This window comes from Carassius auratus, unplaced genomic scaffold (assembly GCF_003368295.1).
Source record: "Carassius auratus strain Wakin unplaced genomic scaffold, ASM336829v1 scaf_tig00024611, whole genome shotgun sequence".
Taxonomy (NCBI): domain Eukaryota; kingdom Metazoa; phylum Chordata; class Actinopteri; order Cypriniformes; family Cyprinidae; genus Carassius; species Carassius auratus.
Window position 1 is genome coordinate 1 of NW_020525362.1, and position 26,306 is coordinate 26,306.

Consider the following 26,306-nt stretch of genomic DNA (forward strand, 5'->3'; position numbering starts at 1 on the left):
GCAGTGGAGTTTTCCCTTTACCTGCCAAAATACAGGCATAAATCATATCAGCATGCAGGACAAAGCCTTAAGTGCCTGGAATGATGCAGTAGATTTTAAAACGTGAACTACCATGTGGATTAACAGCTGTACTGCTCTTCTCCTGGCTTCCGTCTCAGGGTACTGGCCTCGAGAGCGGGCGGCAGCTGGCGTCCTGATTGGACTATACTCATCCTCACTGTCCGAGTCTGAAACCACCACTGATTGCTTCTTCACTGCGGTTTGAACTCCACTAGGTCCTGAATTAAATCACATAAGAAAGAGCAATACTGGTAAGGTCTACTCATCAGGCGTAATCCATCTGTTGCCATTATTTGCTGGCTTTCTTCTGACCTGCTGTTCTTCATCCCGTTCAAGTGAAGGATTAGTAGCCTGGCTGGAACCTTGGGTCTCTTCCTCCGGGTTGGAGGCCGCAAGAACTGGGCTCAGGCTCCATGTTGTCTGCCACCAAACATCGGGAATCTCTGATTGAAGTCAAGAAGAAAAGTAAACACGATGCTTTCAGTAAACCAACAACCGTCAAACACTAACAACCGTTCAAAAGTATGTGGTCGGTTAGATTTTGGTAAATGTTTTTGTAAGTAATCTCTTGTGTGCACCAAGGCTGCATTGATTTGCATCCCATCCGAATATATTTATAAATGTCATTTAATTCCTGTGATGGCAAAGCAGACTTTTCAGCAGCCTTTAATCCAGCCTTAACTTTCTGACCCCAAATCGAATGGTAATGTATATACGTACCCTCCGGTCTATGGTGGTGCTGCTGAGGCACATTTTCAGCCTGTTTCGTCGTTGTTATTTGGTGGAATGTTTGCATCATTATTGTTCTGATGGTTGTTGTTGTTATTGTTGTCATTATCATTGTTGGAATTCTGATTGCTGACCAGGGCAGACGATACTCCGATACCCGTGCCTGCACTGAGTCCAACACGGGCACAGCCCTGAGGAGAACAAATAATTTAACATGCTCCACATCATTTCATCTCCTATAGTCTATATTATTATTTTATTTTTTTATTAATTTATGTCGCAGTTTCTTTACTGTTCAAAAGTACACAGTGTTATTCACTGTCTGTATACTACAAATGTTAAAGATATCTATAAGTGAGGGTTCTAGTTTCTATCACTCCGTCAGCTCTGTATTTGTAGGTCGACAGCTCACCTTGGGAGGTTCACGAAACATCTGGTCCAGAGAGATGAATTCCAGGCTGGAAGCATCTCAATGAACTGACTGAACGACTCTAGCTGATCGCATGACAGCGCACCAGAGTGAGGTCCACCAATCGACTCCAGCGGGAGTGGTCTTTAACAAAGAGCAGCTAATTAGTCAGATTTAAAATCCGGTACTAAAATATGCATTAAAAAACGGTCAACTTTTGAAGATGTTTCAGATAATGCTGATAGAAATAGAACATGGAAAAAAAAAATTGGAGTACTCTTTTATGAATCAGGAAATACATAAACATTACCTGTGATCCAGTTGTGTGGATTGTGAAGATGTGGACAGTTATAAATGACCAGATACTTGATGGAGGTAAACACCTCATTAACTGCCTTCATTCCGATGTCTGTGATGATTCCTGGATTCTCGATCACATCAGCAAGACCGTATTTGACTAACTCAGCATGGCTCATGTTACCTGTGTGAAATATGTTTTATTGCAGGTAAATGAAGGGTTAAGTTCACCCAAAAATCTAAATTCTACTCATTTACTCACCTTAATGTTGTACCAAACCCATAAGACTTTTGTTCATCTTTGAAACACAAGTGAATATATATAGAAGATATCTGTTCCTCTATTGAAAGTCTGTTCAACCAAAACACTTTAAAAGTTCAGTTTTAACCAAGTCCTCTGAAGAGACAAACTTTGATCAACACATATACATAAAGCAGCAGATTAAATATGGTAAAAGTATGCTCAAACGTGCTTGCCTGACATGTAATTTCATGAGGTCTTCGAGGACTGTCATTGGAGGAACAGAAATCGCTCAGGTTTCATTTAAAAATATATGTTTTGAAGATGAACTAAAGGTTTGGAATGAGATGAGGGTGAGTAATTAATGACAGACATTTTCCGAACAACGACTTACACTGCAACAGAAATTCATCAACATATCCAAGGTGCAAAGTCTCAAACTGGGGGAACTCCAGTTCAGCCATCTTCAGTGCGGAGAAACACCCCGTCTTTGGTTAAGGAAGGCTGGATTCGAACTTCATGCAACCTGGAGAACCAGAGTCGATTCTGTCAACATCTCTAATTCTATAAAGGAACCAATGTAGGTTTAGAATGTCCTTTGAATGTTTAAACCCAGATTTACCTGCGAGCAGCAGTAATGATGAGGTAGCCCAGATCCACTTCAAGTGCATTTTTACAGGCACCAAATACAATTGTGTGCAAATTACGGAACCCTCCTACAAGAGACATACTTTAGGCAATGCGCCACAGACCTGGAGCTTTCTTTTAGCAGTGCACCGCTGCATACTTTTTTTCCTTGTTCAAAATACGTACATTCACATAGTCAATGAGAAATAGGTATTGCAAGAACAACTTGAACAGTCCCAAAAAAAAAAGTTTTACTTTACAGTATTCAGTTCAGCAGTTTTAATATGAATCCTATTTATAAGGAGCTGACAAAATGTTCATCTCACCTGACCTCCAGCTATCCTCCACAACATGCTGAACTAGTCCACCCAAGAAGGGCACCCTGACCAGCTCCAGCTGCTCAAGGTTGCGAGCAGAGGCCAGACCGGTGACGAGAGGCACATACTTCAGAGAATTAGTGGGACCGGCACAGTTCCTCATGACAAACGTACGCAAATTCACACAGAGAAAGTCTTTGAAGGGCTGAGGCTTAGTGAGGCGCACCCATTTCAGGTACAGATGCCTAAGCATGGACAGACAGGGGATCTCCGGCACATTGACACCTACAAGAAAGAACGGTTTGTGACAAGACGACCAAGATGATGTGGAAAACGGTTTGCACTGTCACTCACCAACAAGATGGAGGGTCTGGATTTTAGCTGCAGCTGGAATAGTGAGCTTGTTCTCTGAGGGAATAGGAAACGCTCCATTTCGGTTCCTGAACTTCCCTAGAATGTGAACCTGAGGCATGTAGTTCCATATCGCCTCCACCAGCTCCAAATGAGATGTCTCCACACCCTGGAAGTGCAAATGTTGTCCTCATTTTCAACCTTGGTTGACATTGACAAACATTTTTATAAACTGAAACAACTATCTCATATCGTAGACTCACTATAAGGTTGGGACAAGCCTGTAGAGCCTCCAAAACACCAGGAATGCTGAAGGCCTCATAACCTCTGACCCTTCTTCTCTCAAGGTAACGTGGATGAAGACCATAGAGCTGCTCCAAATCAGGCATCTTCTTCATAAGCATGAGGAAACTGGAGTCTGTGAAACCTGAGTTACACACATCAATTAACACCACTGAATTAAGGCAAAAAAAAAAAAAAAAAAAAGGACAGAGTCAAGTGTTGTAAAGCTTAAGGGACTGGTAATATTTGATTCAGTGACTTGGAATACCTTTCAAAACTGTTTCAAGAAAGGTTTACATAGGAGTAGATCAATTATATGGAGCTGGACAACAAATATGATTTTTTGGATAAACTACTAATATACTAATACTACTAATAAATACTAATAAATCTTTATTATTAAAGGAATAATCACATTGGTTTTATTTTTTATTTTAATAATAAACCTCTGTTGTGCAGCACTTTGTTTGCCAAAAAATAAGTTTTTTTTTTTTTTTTATGATAAATTAAATTGTTTTATGCATTCATTTGACTACCAGAAAAATTAAGAACAACATTTTATATGGCCCTTTTGATCGTTTAAAAAAGGACCCTATACAAAACAAAAAAGGAAAGGTTTAAAATATAGGCCTATGGCCTTTCTTTTAATGAATTATTGTAAACTGATATTTACTGTTAATTTCTGAATACCATTTGTATTAGAACTATATTCAGTGAGTGTGTACAAAAAGAATAATTATATATATATATATATATATATATATATATATATATATATATATATATATATAAACCGAGAATCAAATCGAGAGCTTGTGAATCAAAATCAGAGTGAAATCGTGACATCTGAATCAATACCCAGCACTATGCCATGCCTATTAATCGGCTAACCAGAAATCACTAGCACTGGCAAATATCTACCAAAAGCTCTGGGTTATAAACACTTTCTGTTTTCAAATAATATATATAGTTACAAAAATATTAAACATCACAACTGTTTTCAACTTTGATAATAATGAGAAATGTTTCTTGATTAGCCTATTAGAATGATTTCTAGTCTTGATACTAAAAGTATTGGTGCTGAAATTTCCTCTTTGTCATCACAGAAATAAATCTGTATCAGACATCTAGCATTCTATACATATACATATACATATACATATACATATATATATATATATATATATATATATATATATATATATATATATATATATATACACACACACACCCATTTTTAACCACTAGATTAAGTATGGTAAGAAGTATTAAATAAAGTGGAGAGTACTAGGTAATAAGTCATAAACAGAGCTGAGAGTAGTACACTGAAAGTCTAATCAAAACATTTAATACACAAGTCTCCAGGGTAGAGGGATGTGAAATCCGTTGAGCGGGTGCAGTTCTGTGCATTCATACCTACTGACCATGCATTTAGACCAGGTTTAGTTATAAAAAAAATCTGAAAATTTGAGCATAAAGAATGTTGTCTACCTGAGGGCATGTACTCCCACCACCGGCTGGCACAAAGGTCCACAACCTTCACCACCCGCAAGTACAGGGTCACCGCCTCCCGCAGTTTCCGTGACAAACACTCCATACACATAATGTCCTGCATGGGTAAGTATCTGTGGGGAGATGGAGTTGTGCATCATTATTCAAGCCAACTATACACCGTTGAGTTAATCTATGAAGGTTCTGTCAAAAATTTCTGGAATCCTAATTAAGACAGATGTTTAGGATAATGGACTGACAATCATAGCACACTGGTAATACATTTGCTAACTTCTGTACTAACTAGTGGTGTTGTACTGACCGGAATATGTGGCAGAGCACCTCATGTGAGAGCTCGTTGATATAGTCTTTAGGTTCCTCATGTCCAAGAGAGCTAAATGTTCCTCCGCCCAAACTATGAGTCCTGGTGACCTTTCGCCGTGGGCCCATCATGTCCAGAGCAGTGAGATATCCACCAAGGGAAGGCAATAAATTCTCACTCCCTCTGTCCTGATCCTCTTGTTTGGGGCATCAACACACAATCACCATCATCTCCCTCCTAATGAAAAAAATGCATCAATTCATCATCTATAAAGACAAAGAAATAGTGGGTCACTTTCACGTTACAAGTAAATCCATCTAAGCTATCATAATACAAAAAGCCCATTTTCTCATCTGTCAAAAAACTAAACAACAGCTCAGTGAGGTAACGTTAACGTAAAACTGACAAAAGCCCCCAATGACAATGGACATACATCTAAACCAAACTGGCTGTAACACTCACAGGCGCTAGTAGGATCTATGTTATGATATTAACAGTGGCAACGTATTTAAGAGGCATCACAGCGCAAATGAAGAAGAGCTGATCCGTTCTATAATCAGCACAGCATGTGAGGAGATCATGATGATGGTGATGCTGTTTCGTGCTGTTCTGATCACTAACGTTACTAGCTCTAGCTAGCAATCAGCTGTTAGCAACCTCACCACTGTTTTATAAAGATATATACATAACAGTGCTGTAACAAGACCTTTAAGAAGACGCGTTCAGCAGAAATCTGTCCATTTATCTCTTCTGGTTTTCAGTCGAGCTCACAAGTGCGATTTTTGGTTAGTTTGAAGGTGAGCAGCAGCAGCTGTCTGTCTGGATCCGCGTTCAGTAGCGACGTGAAGCCAGCGTTGGCTTTCCAAACACAAACAGGAAGTTCAGATTTATTTTTCTCTTACAAAATAAAAGACTCGAATAACGTGCGAATTGACTTGATTTAATGTTTAGCTCATGACAGGGAATATATTTTACATTTCAGAAAAAATAACGTAAAAATAATTAAAGATGAGTCAGGAAAGATTAAAGACCGTCAGGGAGACAGTTAAGGCTAGAGGACCTTTTTTCTACAGGTAACACAAATGTTTACTTCACATAAAGAATAACATTTCAAAGTCAAAGACAACATTTTATTTTATTTTATTTCATTCATAAAATAAAAATGTGTGCTGTTTGACAAAAGGAGAAAAAAACAACAAACCATTTTTATTACTGCATATGCTTCTCAGAAAAAAATTGCTAAAAGTTTTGTTTTACTATAACATAAATTCAACAAATTATGTGAAAAAATGATTTAGCGTAGTTCATATAGGCTACATTACTGTTCAATGTATAAGCTATTTCAACATTAATGTCTAGAAATTATTATCAGTAAAATGAATAACATTGTTGAAAATTAACAATTATTAAAAGGAACATTAATTAACAGGAAGCTATAAGTTCAACTTAAATTAAAATTAAAAATTACATTTATGCATTTAGCAGACGCTTTTATCCAAAGCGACTTACATTGCATTTAAGCTAACAATTTTCTCCTAACATGTGCTGCCTGGGATGACATCTATACAATGACACCTTCATCATAATGCGTTGGCCAGTCGCCTGCACACCCCACAACAATCTTTCGAGTGGACTTGTGTCCTCTGTATTCACATTTGGGGTGTCTCTCCCCACTGATTAATGAACATGTAACTACAGGAAATGGCTTGTTGCTCATATACAAGTCTCTGTTTTCAGGGAGTCGAGTACCTCCTCCGGTACAAACTGCTCTAACTTGGTGGTTATTTGCTAGTATGAAAGTGTTGACTTCTTTGCAGCTGTTGTCATTTGGGGATCCCGTGATGCGTCTCGTACGCATCTCACTGTCACATCTCTGCACATTCATGGCTCCAAACACATGCTGCCTGAGGAATTTCTTATAGCGCTCCTTTACTTCTTCTGTTTGACCATATGTGGACAGTGAGGCACACAGGACCAGTAGCAGAATCACGATGTGATGAATCCCCATGACCTGGCCAGCAAAACATAAACTATAAAAAAAGATATGATTTTTGGGTGATTAATGAAGAAAATAATTTTGACGACATACCTTGCTCATCTTGAAAAAGCAATATTTTGTTCCACCAGCTGTCTTCTTCTATCAATAAGCTATAAGAGAATCAAAAGCAGGTAACTTACAAATCATGAAAAAAACTAGCACATGAAACAGACTCAAAAAACTCTGTTGTAATAATACAAACCAGCTGCAGTTGGGACTTTACTGCTGTTAGTAATGCTACTGTTTTTCTTTTTTAATCATAAACCCCACAAGACATGTAACCGGGTTAACTGTTAATGTTTAACAAGTGCTCAAACTAGAGAAATCAATAAAAACGTCACTTTGATTTTTGCTGTATACACAGTGGGTGTATAATGGATTTTATGTTGCGTGTGCTTCATGGCCAAGCATATTGCAAGCTTTACAAAAAAGACGTACAATATAATAATGCAGTATTTATACAATATTTATTGATTTAAGTTAATGTTAATTCATAACTAACCCATTCACTCATTGTTTTGTACCTTACTGATAGGCCACCTCTTTCGATATTAGAAACTTAAAATGAAGAAATACCAGTGTTCAGAAAAGAGAATTCATAATTAAACCATAAACTGATATTCACACAGTGTTGGGCATCTGAAGCCTTTTTTCCAATGCTTATATAAGTATATGTGCACTGTTAGCAATTGATGTAATTTTTACAATAAATTTTACAACAACGCACTGTATTCATGTTTTTGTTGTAAATGCAAGTGCATTATGGGAAATTAACGGACAGTCCTGTAAAATTATTGTAACTACACTGTAGAAGCATTTTTTTACAGCAACCGCATAGCATTGTGGGATCGCTGCTGTTTGAATTTTGAAATTACGCGGCCAACGGACGGTACTTTTTGGAAGAAAGAACATGTCTCAGGTATGTAACATAAAATTTGTTTTATAAGTCTTTATATATTAATACTGGTGATCTGAGTGAGTGCTGATTGTTTCATTTGGTATAATTCAGTGGAATAGGGTGAAGTTAGTTAAAATCGCGTCTTCATACTCGATCCAGATTTACATCGCAAGAACTTTACCCAGAAACTATGGACTTTGAGCTGGAACTCGGTGTGCTTCCACCGCAGCTACCATGATCTAAATAAAGTTCTGGGTAAAAAAAATGCCCCTCAGAAAGTCCCTGCTCGCGAGGTACTTGTTCAAAGGTAACGTTACTGAACTTTCGGGAGTGGCAATGCAGCATTGTAGTTTCAACCACCATTTCTTTTGATAATTTTTAAAATATTACTGACATCGTGTCATGAAAGGTATAACGTTAGTGTTTTAACTATTTCAGGCGAGAATGTAGTTGTTTAAAACTCAAATATGCGGTTTATTTATAAAGACTGCGTCTATTAAAAAATGTGTTTCGCTGATGTCGGAGACGGTCAACTCCACGCGATCAGCGGGAGCTCAGGGATCATTAATCCGTCGGGAGCACTCTCAACTCGGGTAGACATCTGACATTTGCCGCTGGCTGTGATGTCTCTTTAGTGGTAAAGCATAAAATATAATTCGTTTTGGGTGAACCGAACAGGTAATCTTTGGTCTTTATTCAGTTAATCTTTTAATATGTTAAAATGAAAATAGGAGACAATAGGCTACTGTTTGGTATAATATTTTGTTTTATATAATGAAGGCCTAACGTTACACATTTCCCTGAACTTTATTTCTGCGGCTATTAATATGTTTAACGAATGAAAATGAGAACGAAAGGAGGCAGTGGTGTTTGATATCATATTTCGTCTTATTGAAATGAGGGGGGGTCGGTGGAAACGCGTCATAACTGTACCACGGTCATGAACGGTCAAGGCAGAAGGAAAAGACTGAGCGGGAACAGCTGTAGACACTCCGCAGGATCAGCTGCACACTGGCTGCTAGATGGAACATATGTTTGCTTGCTTTAAGCCCTGTTAATAATTGTCATATGGTTATATGTCAAAGAAGAAAGGAAAGGCTGTAATTCAACATAATCCTATTGCATCCTTAAAATGCCTAGTCTAAATTAGGAAAAACCATACCATAACTTATTCTCCCACCTGATAAAATTGGTACTTTTGCCCATCCTGCCAATACTGCCACTCATGCATGTGTAGTGAAGGGTTCTAGTGCTCTTTTAGTTATCATATTGTGTATGCATTTCAGGAGAGGCACTAAGTGCAGACAAATGGATGATGTCTTTGGAAGGGACAACTGTGATGGGGCCCCACAACAACCTTCTGAATGGAGTGCAGCGACCTTCACTGTCTACATGTTTAACTAACAGTATCCTAAAGAGGCCTCAAACACTAAAGGTATGTTTAAACTGTTTGCACACTTATAAAGAAAATAGACTCTACGATATACTCTATGCATTGATGTCAAAAGACAGGTTTCCATCCAATTCCTTTGCACCTTTTAAGCGCATTCGTAGAAATTTGGCAAAGAAACCCTATAACTGGAGAGCATTTCCATCAGCTCTGTTATGTAAATTAGAAATGGACAGGAGAGTAGTCATGAAACGCTGTGGGATCAAAACTTAAGGGGCAACTTAAAACAGCCGATAGAGTTGCAACAAATGTGCATTTATGTTGCATTTATTAGCAAGTCAATCCACATAAAAAGTTTTATTCACATTAGAATATTTTGTGAATTTGAACCGTTTCCATTCAGGATTTTTTTGTTTGTTTTCAAAATGTTAAAATGTGCATTAAAAAGCTGGATGGAGACAAAGCTATTGCTATTAAGTGTCTAACATAGAGTTGGTATTGCCCTGCAAGACATTTATGTAAACACAGAGAAGTCTGACAGACAGCAGTTTAACATTACAATTTTCATTAAGTCAATTTTGGGGGTTAAAGTCATTAGATGTGATTTTACTTTTTCCTTTCTCTTTGGAGTGTTACAAGCTCTTGGTGAATGAAGAAGATCTGTATAGGGTGGCCATATGCGCCGTTCATACGGGACACGTCCCCGCCAGGATTTTAATATTGCCTAAAACATCCAGGTCGATCGAGAGCTAAAGAGAGCAGAACAGACAGCTCCTTAAGCTTTTGAAATTGCTCTCATGTGTTTGTTCGTTCGTTTAAATTGAAGCGTCACTCTTAAACGCTGTTTCTTTAAAAAGGGAAACTACTTTGTTTGGCCTTCCAAAAGAGAACACGACTAGAAATCATGTTTATATCACATTTATAATGGGTTTGACATTATAATGAAATAAACATTATAATTAAATGTTTGTCTCGTTGCTTCGGCCGGACAGGGCACAGTATGTTAAGTGGCATAACATTTCAGTCACATGATAGATAGATTGGATAGCTGGTCAATCAGAGCACACTTTGCTTTTCAGAACGATGAACTTTGTAAAAATCAACACGTTTCAGAAGGCGAGGAGAGGAGTACCTGTAGAGGAGAAACAATAATGTGTTTTTTTAACCTTAAACCGCTTAAACATTTCATTACACCAAATACACAAAATAATGTTCTTTTTAGCAACGTCATATGACCCATTTTGCAGACACTTTTGTCCAAAGCGACATTCAATTTACAGTGCATACAGTGACATTATATATTTAAGAAAAACAATGTAAAAGCCAATGTAATTCTAAATGTTATGTTGTTAAATGTGTTGATGTTAAATAAATACATCAACGTCATTTTTTTTCTACAAGCAAGTTTACTTTTTATGTTTTTTTTTTTTACACAGTATTTATCATTACCTGATATGAAAACTTGTTTTTACTCTCTCTGTTTTCAGAGCTTTTTGTGGAATCAATTCCAAGATGTCAGCAAAGCAGAGAAGAGACGGAGGATCAACGCACCTGTCTGCACCCTATTAAGAAGACTCCTGGGTTTTGAGTTGATGGGCTAGTATTGATGCCCACCCACACCCCACAGCTTCCCCAGTTCAAGACTGGTTGGGACCTTTTGTTATTTATTACCATGTTCCCCCTGATGATAGACTGTCTGGACGTCTGGAAGTGAGCTAGATTCTTCAGTGAAACTGTAATTTTGTTTGTATGAAAAAAAAAGATAAAATACATTTGTAATATGTGATGTTGCATAGTGTGTTAATAATAAAAAATAATAAAAAGTTGCCATTGTTTTGGTTTTAATTTTGGAAGATGGAAAATTGCAGTATTTTATTATATTTAGAAATTACAATATTGTAATTGTCTCCTGTAAAATTACAGGAAATTCCTGGCAACTGAGTTGCAGTAAATATACAGTAAATTTAAATAAATTACAGCATTTTACTGTAATAATGCTACTTTAATCACAGTAGCACTGCTGTAAAAATACAGGACTCTATTGTATTAAAAAACAATATATTACCTGTATATTACTTGCTGTAAATTCACGGCAATTAGTTGCCAGGAATTTCCTGTAAAATTACAATAAATTTTTAACAGTGTGGTGTTCAGGGGTGCAAAGTCCAGACATCATAGGTTGAAATATTTACAATTCCAGGTAGTCTGTCGATGGCATAGCTTCAAAATAAACAAGTGAAGCCTTTTTATTGAAAGTGATTGTAAGGATTTAAAATTTGATTCCTAATCAAAACTTCAAATTCATCTAAATGCAAAGAAATACAAATCTAACAGAGAACATAAATAAAACTTTTCAGGTCAAAAAACTTATTTTCAGTTACTCCTCTGCACCATTTTACATACATACCATCATTGAGGTTGAGGTTTTTTTCTGTTTTTCAGGTTCTTATGTATGCTTTGATATATAGTGCAGTGGTGCTTCAAGTGAACCAAGTTCAAGTCCCTCCAAAATAACATTTTGATGTACATTATCTAGCAGAGAAAAGTAGAAGACATCAGTCAGATGCTTGAGATGACCACCAAAAACTAGCTATAAGCTCATAGTTATGTATATATACATATACCAGAAAGTTCTAATTTCAATATCTGACACAAACAGTTTTCTAACACATGGGATGTCAATCAGGCAAATCTTACTAGATTATGATTTGATTAAATGGCATGTTTGTGGTACCAGTCACATTCCCTCTGGGGTGAAAAATTGTATTACATTGTGCACATAATTTATTCAATTCAAGCAGCTGACTAACACCATCCTCTAATCCTCAAATCAAATCATTTCAATCCTTTTGACAATTACGATCCCCTTAAATCTGGAGTATGATGAAAACTGAGTGAAATCCGGTGTAAAACCATTGAGGTCTGGAACTGGAAGTTTTTCATAAATTGGCTCAGGGCTTGAGCAACTTATCTCAGACATGGAGTGCCTAGCTGGGCCTCTGATAAAACTGCCTGCTACAAATGTGGATAGAGAAAACACAGAAAACTGAACACAGCCTGAGGACAGGTCACCTTATAACATCAATAATAGCAATGGCAATATAAGCAAATGTAGTAACACCTTTAAAAATTAATGCTAACCAATAATTACCAGGATTTTGCCAGCTTTTCATCTATCGTCCTCTGGCATACTTAGTTCTTTCTTCTCTGAAGCTTTATCAGAAATTCTTAAATGTAGATTTGTCAAAGAAAAGTATAAATACATCCATACATTTTATGGAAACAGTAGAATTTGGTTCAGTAATGAAAATGGTAGTTGATATATATATATATATATATATATATATATATATATATATATACACACACACCTTTAAAAAAAAAAAAGTATGATTAGATGTTCCTGTCTGGGACCAAATGAAGTCTCGCACCAAATGTATTTACATATTGAGAAACATGATTGGAACACTGCCCAAATAATCATCTTGAGGAACAGGAACACATTTCTTGTGCCTGTGTGAACACTTCAATCCACAGCTCTAGTCAGCGATAATTGATTACGCCATCACTGCATCTGTCAATGAACATCATGTAAATGTAGCATCAATCTGCATGCTCAGACAAGACCCTCTTCCCTATCTCACAAGACATCCAGTGTGCCCGTTGAAATGTAACCTCTCACTTGATTCGACCAACTGCTTAAAACCAATTATAAATGGAAGCCAGTGATGTCTGGCTCTGGATTCTGAGACGAGTTCCATTTGATGAGAACGAGAGGAGACGATGAGGAGTTGCAGCTGTGGGATTTTGGCCTGGTGACGCAGTAAGGAGGACGGGTTGAGACACATTATTCAGAATCCTCAGAGACAAACAAAATGAAGCACAAGATGAGATTCAATCCCTCTGCTTACCGCTGTGTGACGGGAAGTTTGGCCTGTAATTTGAATGACTTCAGCCCTTCAGAAAGAGCATCACACAAACTTAAGATGACTTGTTTCTTGAACGTGACAGTGCAATTGTTATTGCATACTATTTAGAAATATGGAATAAAGCAAACCGGTCAACCTAAAAATAAAATATTATTACAGTTGATCTAGGACAAAGCTTTTCAATATTTTAGACCCCGAATATCATCCTCATCCCCTCGGAACCCCATTTCAAATCATAAAAGTCACACATTTTTATGTATAAAGACCCAATATAGTCCATTATAGTCTGAAAAATGTATATTATAAATTTGGAAAATATTTAGTTTCTTTTGTTAATGCAATACTGTACTTTTAGATGTTTTATTTATTTATTTAATATTTATCTTTTAATTAGTTTAATTAAATCTTATTATAATTATTTAGTTTTTTAATGATTTATTGAATTTTATCTAGTGGTAGGGATTTTTCAGTGAAACTTTCTGCAGGTTATATTGCCACGCCAGACTGAATCACTCATTCAACCAATTCATTCAAAACCACTAGATTCAGAAACAATGTGACTGGCTAAATTCATAAAAGCATAACAACTCTTCTGACATATTACATCGGAAAAATAATAATACTATGATAGTAGACTATACTGTTCCACATTTAGCCACTGCCTTTATGAGTGAGTCACTGAATCATTCCCTAAAACTGTTCATTCAGGAATGAAACACCACTGCTTTGTGTTGGAGAGAGACGTGTGTTAGTTTTTCTGTGCCTTTGTTTGTAATTCATCTGACAAAGTAAGTTACTCTATATATAAACTGATTGTTTATTGAAAAATATGACATTCGTGATGGTTCTACGGGGATAGTGGTCAAGATAGGTTCAGATTTTTGCCTTTAGAGGGTAAAGTTCCTCTGTGTGGGAAGAGGGAGTAAAACCTTGATGCCTTGTGTGGATATTTTTCTGCAGCCTGACCTTTTTTGTTTTTATTTGCGCTCCCTTTAAACTCCTGTAGTCTTTGTGGCTTGAATCGTCCCACCAACAACGGGGCATTTGGTCCCTTTGGAGGGCCAAAGAAAAAGGACAAATGTATGAGCAGAGACAAATGTTTTTGTTTGCTTGGCCACACTATTCCCACAAGACTAAAGCCCTTCTGTAAGCAGTTCTGTAATATACACATCAATAAATAAAACATTGCAATGTTTGCACAAGCTCTGTTTAGTTCTTACTACAGGGGTCGCTTGCAAGTAATTCTGTAATCCTAAACACCTTGGCTCTTTGAGATTATTGTTACAACAGCAGGCATTTTAATATGTTCAAACTTTTTCCTCTGTTCCAAAGTAGCATTTGTTTTGTACCTTATTTGTGGACATTAACTGATTGACATATAAGGTTTTAATTTTGACATATAAGGTTTTAATTTTGTAATGCATGTCAATCACAGCATATAACATCATTTAAAGTCCTGCTTAAAAGAAATAGTTCACCCAAAAATGAAAGATTGCTGAAAATTGAATCAGGCCCCAGGCTATCAAGGTTGTAGATGAGTTTGTTTCTTCATGTGATTCGACAGAAATTGAAGAAATCAACAGATTTGAAGAAATGTTGCATTATATCTCCAATGGATCCTCTGCAGTGGGTGCCATCAGAATTAGCATTCAAACAGCTGATAAAAACACCACAATAGTCCACAAGTAAACCACACACACACTTCAGTCTAAAAATCCACTGGTGAGCAAATTATGTAACGTTTAATTTCTCCAAAAGACATGTTTATGATTCTCAGTTTTGTTGAAATTGATTAAACTGACAGTTTTCCGCAACTGCCGATTTGAAAGGAAAGTATATTGTGTTCGCCGATATACAGTAAATTTAAAAGTCCAGTTTTTAAAGGGAGATTTTATATCTGTTGTACTTTGCCTATAATGTAAAATTGAAACAACCACATAAAAAGAAAAACTGCAAGAGGCATTATTTACTGGCAGTGAACCAGGCTCTTTGCTCTACGACTATACATTCTGCAACAACTAGAGGGCAGTAAATATTTCCAAATCACATGTTCTGTTGACTACCCTTTTCTTACATCAGCTTAGTTTAACATACGCTGCACATATAATTTTTATTTAGGCATAACATGCTCTTTGAGTTGTGAATGTATAAAACATATATATATTTAACATATGCTTTTATGATGTTTTATATTCGCCTCTCAGCCCAAAGGGCATTTTAGAGTGGGTGAGATGAAAGGCATCCGCTTCTCGAAATAAAGCGCAGCCAACAACATTAAGAGGACACAGCTGAAGCTAACATCCCTGAACTTAAGACACTGAGCTAAGAGAAAGAGACAGAAGGAGAGAGAGAATGCTAGAGACATAAGAGAGCAGATACTAAGCGCCTGGCAGCCAGAGGAGAGGGGAGGCTCAAAGCCTAAGGAGACGTCTTTTGCATAATGACATGTAACTTCTCGTTTTGCGCTTCCCTGGCCCAGGCCTCATAAGTGCTGCATCTGTTTACAAGCACACCACTTTTCCAATGAGCGCCCATCTATTCGGCATTCATGAGAGAGCTCTTAGGAGTCCCCAGCTGAAAAAAAAAAAAAAAAAAAAAAAACCTAAGCAAACAAAAAACCCTAATCTGTTTTTTGCAGATCTCTTTCACATTATGTTTTCAGATTTGATTGAGAGCCCAAAAAAAAAAAAAAAAAAAACCCGAACATCAACAACAGCTTCCAGTGCTGACAGAAATAGAGCTGTATTCTGAGCATGACATCTGCTTTCGGTTTTGGTATTGTTGCTTGAGTGGTCCGGTTTCTGTCACTTGAATGCTTAATTTACTTTGCTTCTTGTTATATGTCCAGTGTCTGAAGGCTCAGCTGTTCTCCAGAGCAATTCATGACAAGTGGCAGAGAGAGACGAGTCAACCGTCAGCTAAAAGAGAGACAGTGTGGCCAGCTGTGGGCTGTAGTTGTCTGATCCATGAGTCATATTGTCATTTCAACAAGCAATGACCACAGGTAAGGTAAGGTGTTCTTGCTTTGATGCACAGTCTATCTTAAATACACTATACAAACTCTCTGTTCTGGATGCATATGTTCATCTACTGTACATTATGAAGCAAAACCAATGAAACCATTCATCACTCATTTAGATCCACTCATAAAGATGAATTATTTAAGGAAATTATTGTACTTTCAAACAGGACTTAAAAACTGTTTTTGTCGGCAAGGAATCCTTAGTGGTGGATAGAGATTATTAGTATAATATTACTGTATTTACAGGATTTTTAGGATAAAAAGCCATTATTATAATGAATATTGCTGTACAGCGATATACACTATCATGCAAAAGTTTTGGGTTGGAATTGTTTTTTTTTTTTTTTTTTTACAAGTATTTTTAAAATAATGCTTTAGTTGAACTCAAGCTTCTTAATTTAAGCTTTAATTGAACATCACATTGTTTTTGTTTAACACACATTTAATTTTTTTTGATGACAATATTAAGTTTGAGAACAATAATTGGCATACCAACAGTATTGCTGCACGTGTAAAAGAGGTTTACTTTAAGTAATACGCTTAATTGCATTTCTAAAATAAGGTTGACAGGTATCCAAACATACATTTCAGGAACCCCCCCGCCCCAGCAAATCTATATTTGCATGCAGAGGGGATAAAATAACACTCGAAGCAGCACCCTGTGACTCACATTCATCAGTTCTCCATATTCCTAGAGATCAGATTACCATTTCATGAATTTCTCTGACTACTCTGACAGTTATGAGTTTAGCATGATTCATTACGGTGAGAAACAACACACACACACAAAACAAACTGATGCGGTAGCCTGAATCCAACCCTGATGTAGCTGTTTTACCAAGGAAAAGATGGAGTGGTGCCCAGGAACAAGACATTAGCTTTGAGGGCCAAGGCCTGAAAGACGAATGATTGTTTTTGCAGGCTGATGGAAGAGACAGGAAAAAACAAAGGAGGAGGGTTAGAGGGGATAGCTAAGTGAATAATCGTGTCAAATAGCTCATTGAAAACAAACCCACATCTTGTGATTTTAAAAAGGCAAAATGACACAGGCAGAGACATAACAGACCACTTGATGGCAGCCAAGCACAATCTATGAGAAAGAACAGTCTGGCATGTGATGGATTTTGACACATTTGTCATTTAAACTGACAGACTCAGTGGAGGAACAGCTTTATGTGTATGTGTAATGTATGTGATTTCTCATGGCATTACAGTTGCATTCCTTTGAGATTATAAGAGCAATGTACAGCTGACCGTATAGACAAAATTGAAAGGCCCTGAGAGGCACTGTTTCAAAGGAAGTCAGGAAGATACACACACACACACACACACAAAAGCTTAGTAAGACGTGAGTTTGAAAATATTATTAGGAGCTCATCAAACTTCAAAATGGTCAAAAATGACATGCAGTAACATGATTTTTCATAATTCTGTCTTTGCAACATTCATATTTAGTCACTGGCAGTTGGCAATGAGACTCCACATCCTCTTCTGTCCCTGCTAAAAGCAATATGAGTCTTCACAATACTCTTTTTTTATAATGTATTTTGCATAATGTATGATTAGGCTTTTTGATCTTCATATTTTATGTAGCAGACACGACTACATATCTCATGCTTTTTTCTCTCCCCCTCATTCTTTATGCAATTTCCCCCCTCTCTCTTTAGAAATACAGTAGCTTTGTGCACGTTTCAGAGAAAAGAACAGCTTATCTTACAATGAAGCTTAGAGGAAATATGTCTGGAAAGATTTCGGCATATATTCATCTTTCTTTTTCATCCCTGTTGGGTCAGGTTTGCCTTTTGCTCCATGTGTTACCTTTCTCATGCATTTTTTAAAATTCTGACTATAACTACTTTATCTCTTTAAGTGTCACTCACCGAGAGTAACAACATGGTCACTCAGATGATGAACTCACATTTTTAATAAAATAGAATAATAATAAAAAAGATAATAAAATAAAACAAAATATTTTTCTCAATATTAAAAAACAAATAAAAAAACGGATGTTTTATTGGAAAACAAGATAAAAATACTAAAACTTTTTGTTTGCAACAAAAAGGCTGACTGGCCAATTCCTATCCTATGAGAAGAAACATGACTTAAAATAAAATAAACCATCTCCCTGAGACATACCCCCTCGTCTCCTCATTAGCCTGCTATGGAAGAACTCCACATCTCTTCCTTGGAAACAATTCTTGGATCTGTGGTCACCCCAGTGGTTTCCTTAATTTGCTGTGGCCAGGGATCAGATGGCCTCCAGTTGAAAGACAGTGGATGAAAGGAGAGGACAGTGGTTTTGGTCTGGTTAGATTACACTGTTCTTTTCTAGTTGCATTTCATAGTCCTTATGATTGGTTATATTATGATTGGTAAAATATATCAAAAACCTGTTCAGTGTTTGTGGATGTTGAACTTAAATGCTACGGACGACATGGCACAACTATGCACGTTTTATATTGCCCATAAAGGTAAAACCTATCATTGCTTTGTTAGTACAGTGACATGAAAATAAAATAAAATATGGAAAAATACTTAAAAAGAATACATAAATATGTAATTCATAATAAATAATAAAAAATAATAATAAATGAGTATAGTAACTGTAAAAAGTATCAAACTATAAGTAAATTTTAAAGGGTCGATGAACTGGGAAATCTAAATTCCCTTGATCTTTTGACATATAAGAGAGGTCATTGTACTATCAAAACATCCTGTAATTTCAGAACTCAAAACTTTCATTTTAGTCTAAAAACAACTTTTAATAAAGCCAATTTGCCAAAATGACAGGTTGTGGAATGTGCCACTTTATGATGTAATAGTGTGGCTAAACACCGCCTCCACAGAAGAAGATCAACGCCTACTACATCACTGCGTGTTTAGCCCCGCCCACCGATTCACACATATATGTAAATAACAAGAGGGGCAAATGCAGGTTTATGCAGAAAGCAAACGATAAAGATGCCCAGAAGACAAGACACTGTGTGGTGTCTTCTCAAATATGTAAGAACTTGATGTATTGTTCACTTAATTTTACAGAGGATCTGATTACAAACAAGACAAAATTGATGCAGGATTTTTATTTTCATTTTTATTTAATTTATTTTTAACCTAAATGTAGACTGTCAAACATACACATCTGTTAGCCAATCATAGCAGTGGGCCTTTAGTTCCTAGTCTACAATCCCTCTTCAGATGGAGCGATCCAATAAGGGGGTCAAAACAGTACAGAAAATAGCATATTACTTCTAAATTTTGATGTTTTTTTTTATGTAAAAATCTTCATAACAGTATATACAGTATTGTTCAAAATAATAGCAGTACAATGTGACTAACCAGAATAATCAAGGTTTTTAGTATATTTTTTATTGCTACGTGGCAAACAAGTTACCAGTAGGTTCAGTAGATTGTCAGAAAACAAACAAGACCCAGCATTCATGATATGCACGATCTTAAGGCTGTGCAATTGGGCAATTAGTTGAAAGGGGTGTGTTCAAAAAAATAGCAGTGTCTACCTTTGACTGTACAAACTCAAAACTATTTTGTACAAACATTTTTTTTCTGGGATTTAGCAATCCTGTGAATCACTAAACTAATATTTAGTTGTATGACCACAGTTTTTTAAAACTGCTTGACATCTGTGTGGCATGGAGTCAACCAACTTGTGGCACCTCTCAGCTGTTATTCCACTCCATGATTCTTTAACAACATTCCACAATTCATTCACATTTCTTGGTTTTGCTTCAGAAACAGCATTTTTGATATCACCCCACAAGTTCTCTATTGGATTAAGGTCTGGAGATTGGGCTGGCCACTCCATAACATTAATTTTGTTGGTTTGGAACCAGGACTTTGCCCGTTTACTAGTGTATTTTGGGTCATTGTCTTGTTGAAACAACCATTTCAAGGGCATGTCCTCTTCAGCATAGGGCAACATGACCTCTTCAAGTATTTTAACATATGCAAACTGATCCATGATCCTTGGTATGCGATAAATAGGCCCAACACCATAGTAGGAGAAACATGCACATTTCATGATGCTTGCACCTCCATGCTTCACTGTCTTCACTGTGTACTGTGGCTTGAATTCAGAGTTTGGGGGTCGTCTCACAAACTGCCTGTGGCCCTTGGACCCAAAAAGAACAATTTTACTCTCATCAGTCCACAAAATGTTCCTCCATTTCTCTTTAGGCCAGTTGATGTGTTCTTTGGCAAATTGTAACCTCTTCTGCACATGCCTTTTTTTTAACAGAGGGACTTTGCGGGGGATTCTTGAAAATAGATTAGCTTCACACAGATGTCTTCTAACTGTCACAGTACTTACAGGTAACTCCAGACTGTCTTTGATCATCCTGGAGGTGATCATTGGCTGAGCCTTTGCCATTCTGGTGATTCTTCTATCCATTTTGATGGTTGTCTTCCGTTTTCTTCCACGTCTCTCTGGTTTTGCTCTCCATTTTAAGGCATTGGAGATCATTTTAGCTGAACAGCCTATCATTTTTTGCACCTCTATAGGTTTTCCCCTCTCTAATCAACTTTTTAATCAAAGTACGCTGTTCTTCTGAACAATGTCTTGAACGACCCAATTTCCTCAGCTTTCAAATGCATGTTCAACAAGTGTTGGCTTCATCCTTAAATAGGGGCCACCTGATTCACACCTGTTTCTTCACAAAATTGATGACCTCAGTGATTGAATGCCACACTGCTATTTTTTTGAACACACCCCTTTCAACTAATTCAACTAATTGCCCAATTGCACAGCCTTAAGAGCGTGCATATCATGAATGCTGGGTCTCATTTGTTTTCTGACAATCTACTGAACCTACTGGTAACTTGTTTGCCACGTAGCAATAAAAAAATATACGAAAAACCTTGATTATTCTGGTTAGTCACATTGTACTGCTATTATTTTGAACAATACTGTATATCAGATAACAGTACAAAGTGATAACAAAAAAAAGTTAGTTCATGAGTTCTTTAAATGCTGCTATAAAAACATAATTATTATTTTTATTTATATGTTGCCTGAGAAAGCAAAGCATTCTAGGTGTATATAACTTTCTTCTGTCAGATGAATCCAGTCTGAGTTATATTAAAAATTGTCTTGACCATTCCAAGCTCTATTATTGCAGTCAGCGGGTGTTGCAGTTGAACAGTCCACAAGTCATCAAATAAAGCTCATGCAACCTTAATAAAATGTGCCTTCTGTAGTGAATCCATGTGTTTTTGTAAGACAAATATCCATATTTCAAACTTAATAACTTTCATCTCACTTTTATCTCGCTTCATATGCAGAAGATGTTCTGGCGGATGTCGTTGTATGTTGTACGTGGCCATTGCATGATTAGTGATGAACGCAGAGAGAGAACAAAACAAAATGCTGGTCACGAGTTAGAAGTACAAACCGAGAATTTGCAAAGAAAAATGTCAATGGATTTCAATATAAACCAAGAGGAGACTGGTTTTCCTTTACTAAAGTATAGAAACTTTGCTTCCTTTGCTCCCATAAACAAACTAGCATATTTCACAGGTGTGCACGCACATATGACAGAAAATGGAAGTGAGATTCGTAAAATTTCGATAAAATTTTTGGGTGAACTAACCCTTTAATGGCAGCTGGGTAGATATGATGAAAACCTGTTATTGTTTGCACTCTTGAACTTCTGAGACTATTCTACTATGTACTGGCAAGATGTGTGTTCATGATTTTTCATTCTTTTTTTTTCTGTATACAAATGATACTAGCAAATAGAATCCGATGCAAGTCTGGTGATCAGCACTTTGGAAAAACATCATGTCCCATCATTCCATATCAATCGAGATCATTTAGTAACCCCTCTGACTGATTCCTCTACAGGCAAGCTATCTGGATCTGCATGTATCTCTGCCGTGCTAAATGTTCTGCGCTACCCTTTATCAAAGAGATGTGAGAACATCTCCACACCTCTGTGCACCTGCAGCTGAGCGGCTATCTGTGGCAGGGATGAAAAAAGAGAGGTATTATAACCGCGGATTGACCCCGGTGAACCCTGGGCGGAAGTGAGACAAAGCGAAAGAGAATGGAGTGTGACTGAAGTTGTTTTACCCTACTCCTGTGAGTGCACTGAGGTCTCAATGTGAGTGACAAGGGCTGGCATCCTGATGGAATGCCTGTGAATCGACATGCCACTCACATGCTGATAACACCCAATAACTCGTTCCATTGTTATCTACCCTTAAATTCCCAATTCTCTGTCCAAAGCTATTCAGTGACTCCCCGTAATCCCTGCGTCTTACTTTCTCTACTTTGACAAGCCCATGTCCGATTCCATTTGCTGCCTCTACAGGCTCACGACCGGGAGGTCAACAATGTTCCTGTGGTGGGGGGATCAGTGAAATGTGGATGACCTCCAGATGAGCCTATTTCGTCATCAGGTCTTCTTTTTCTTGAACTGCCTGTTGCAGCTACTCATTAACAGGGCCTTACTATCTATCTATCTATCTATCTATCTATCTATCTATCTATCTATCTATCTATCTATCTATCTATCTATCTATCTATCTATCTATCTATCTATCTATCTATCTATCTATCTATCTATTTCTTATCTGTTAGCAGAAACCAAAAATAGTGCATAACTCTCCACTCCTATGTTTAGATCTATTCTGTAGAGATTTTCACCAAACATCAGTGGAGAACTATGAAAAAAAGATCATTTATCATAAGCTACAGTGGTGGAGGTCTCTGCATAGGGAAAGATAGAGTTTGTGAAATGCTGTCTTTTTGAAAGATTACCCGCTCTGAGAAGAATGCATTGAAATTCACGTGTTTAGTAGTGCATATGATTTATCTGCAATGTGTGAAGGTGTTTATCTTCTCACTCGCATTGTTTCTAAAGCCAGAAATAGCCTTGAAGCAAGAATGCAGGTACGGGGGAAAAAACGAAACAAAACGTGAGACGTATATTAGTGCCGTTGTGCTGTAGTACACAAACTGCTGATTCATGATTATGGGACCAGCGAGCGTGACTCTCGGTTCTGTTAGACACCTCACTGCTGGGACAGACAATTGGAGACAAAAGTTGGTCCACTTAGATCTGCCTTAAAGAAAGTTCTTGGACAGACAGAGCTATTGATGTGATGTGTTTTTCTATTCTCTCTCCACTGCCATTCCCCAGGAGCACTGGAGAAACCCAAAGGTGTAGCGCGCTCAGTCTCTCATCTCTTTGCACTCTTCCCCTGTCACTCTTTCATTCATTGTCAGTCCTTTTCTCACTCACGTGTGGACAGGGTGTGTCCAAACCTCTTGTTTTTCCTAGTGTTTCTTCTCAGTCTTTTTTATTTATGGTTTCAGCGAGCTGCCAAAAGCAGTTGGTTGTATGGAGTTCTGATGTCCCCTGGCACCATATGCTCAGTATTTGCATAAAAACCACCAGAGACTGCCAAACCAAAGACAATGTACCAAAATAAGTTATTCCTGTGCACTTGAGTCAGTTCCTGAAAAAAAAAAAGCTTCTGATGGCCTCCATCAGACTTGTGGTTTTGTAATTAAATTTAGCCTAGCTATGAGAAGAGAGAGAATCCAGTATCAATGGAAACATAGTTCAGAAGCCAGAACTCATTAAATCCAAGAAGGACAACAGGCCATAGTATTGACTTCAAGCTGATCGTGACCTTGACTCATAATTCAAAACATAATTAAAATTAATTAAATCTGCACTGAAACTGCGACCAACACAGAGAACAGGAAAAAATGCCTCCTCTGAAAGCAATACAAAAGTAAGACAAATAGCAGCCAAATGAAAGATTCTGATTAGCATTGACTCACACTACACACAGTTTTCAATAAAAGCTGTTAGAGGATCTAAAACCTAAGTGCTTTAACTGGGGCAGTAAATGTCAATTCCAAATTCATTAATCATATTTCAACAGTTGAAAAACATACATGAGAACTTATTCAGACGATTGCTCGTCTGTATGAAAAAACTCAAACAAACTTCAAGAGTTAAAGATTTGAGCTCATCAATGGCCTTAAGTGCATTTAATTTAAGTTTTTAACATACAAACATCTTTGTCACAGAGATAATACATTTCAGTGATCTATAGAATAGCTATAGAATATCAGGTAGGCTACCAGAGATTCAGCATGAATTCAATATGCTGTTTAAGGATATTATAATCTATGGAGCCCCGCACATGACATGCAAGAAAAAATAAATAAATTGTGCGCACGAGTTGCTAATGCGTTCCCTCAATGTACTAAAACGTGCACATTGTTACTATTGCGTTCCCATGATTTACTATTGCGTTCGCTCGATTTGCTAAATCGTGCGCACGATTTAACAAATCGAGGGAACGAATTAGTAAATCATGCACACAATTTATAAATTGAGTGTACGCAATAGTAAATCGAGGGAATGCTATAGTAATCGTGTGTGCATTTTAGTACATTGAGGGAATGAATTAGTAAATCGTGCAGACGATTTAGCCTTACATTTTTTCCTGCGTGTCATGTTCCATAATAATCCAAGCTGAATGTTTTTCTTTTTCTTTTTCTCATGCTTATGTTTATTCTTCTTCTTGTTTTTCATTACAGAGGTCTAGATAATTATTGAGAAGAAAGTTGGAATATGATGAACATTTAGAAGTTATTGTATTATATATGCTCTTTAAATGAATTAGCATCTCTATGATTTGACTTTGCATTCTACTGTTAGGGGACGGTAAAATGGAAAAGCATTTCTAAAAGACAGATTTGAACTCCTCTGATTTCTGAGGGACAGAGCGACCGGCTTATTGAGAGTGGAAAACATAGATATAAAAAAAAATAATGAAAATAAAGATAGGCATTTCATATTAAAATTCTGTCATGTGCTCTTTTGTTAGCAGTGATGGTTAAGGTTAGTGCATTATTAAAATGGAAAGATTAAGAGTTCATGAAAAGACCGAAAATGTGTCTATTGTGCTGAAAAGAAGTCAAATGAGATTGCACAGTCAGACAGTGACAGCCAGCTGCAAGCGTATTAAAACTTTCTGGCAATGCCAAGTTTTTCATAAATCTCTTAAATGTTCTTTTTAATCAGGGGTGAAAGGTATGTACCTTTTTCAAATGAAATGAAACAAAGTGTAAGCCATTTTGATTTCTGGATATTCAGTCTGTGGATAACTGGCATATTTGTCAGATTATTTCACAATGTGAAATATAATGTAATTTCTGACTGATACTCAAATACAATGCAAATGATACAAATGTGGTTTAAAAAGGTGGCCATACGTATAAGGTAAGATTTTAAATTAAACACAGACTTCGACAAAATAAGTTGTCTATTGACATCTCAGGGTATGCAAAGGCCCTGAAGCCCTGATAAAAAAAATGTAAGTGTATGAAAACACATGCAAACTTGATAGCATGTGCAAAAAATGTCGCTGATTCATTAACGTCTAGTGAGGATCACAGTTGCAAAGCTGTTTTTACATATTTCTCTTAATGAATATGTAATTTGGGGCATTTTTTCATATATTAAATTACATTCAAAAAGTTATTATCAACATTTTAAGTCAGTTTAGAAACGATAACTGCATGTTTAAATTGAAAAGCAGGTATTGATCTGCTGTCTCTGTGGGCCAAAGGGGCTCTCTCAGGTTTTATCTCATGCACACTATTTCTTTTTGGTATAAATCTGTGGTGATGTGTGCTTAAATATGTAAATATTACTGCATCTGTGAATTCAGGTAAGTGTTGTAGAAATTATGAATATGGGTATTCTAATAAATTATCGTTTCTGATCAATTATTTTGTAGAAATGAATAATATAAACTGAATGGCATTACCAAATGCAAAAGCCTGCTTTGAATATGGGTGTGTCTAATGGCCATCTTATTTGCATGTCCACAAAATGATCAGTTTGTTAAATTGTACATGCA

General features: G+C 36.8%; 1 protein-coding gene and 1 pseudogene across 1 annotated transcript; both read right to left on the reverse strand.

Moving 5' to 3' along the window:
• Window positions 1-159: 159 nt before the first annotated feature.
• On the reverse strand, window positions 160-5,997 carry LOC113078195 (F-box only protein 38-like; annotated as a pseudogene).
• A 65-nt stretch (window positions 5,998-6,062) lies between these two features.
• On the reverse strand, window positions 6,063-7,495 carry LOC113078194 (ribonuclease-like 3). Its single transcript, XM_026250503.1, has 3 exons — window positions 7,367-7,495; window positions 7,216-7,274; window positions 6,063-7,137 (listed from the first exon to the last, which is right to left on the reverse strand). Exons 2-3 carry the CDS (start codon window positions 7,222-7,224, stop codon window positions 6,688-6,690), a joined length of 459 nt encoding a protein of 152 aa, XP_026106288.1. The 5' UTR covers window positions 7,225-7,274; window positions 7,367-7,495; the 3' UTR covers window positions 6,063-6,687.
• Between the last annotated feature and the right edge of the window lie 18,811 nt (window positions 7,496-26,306).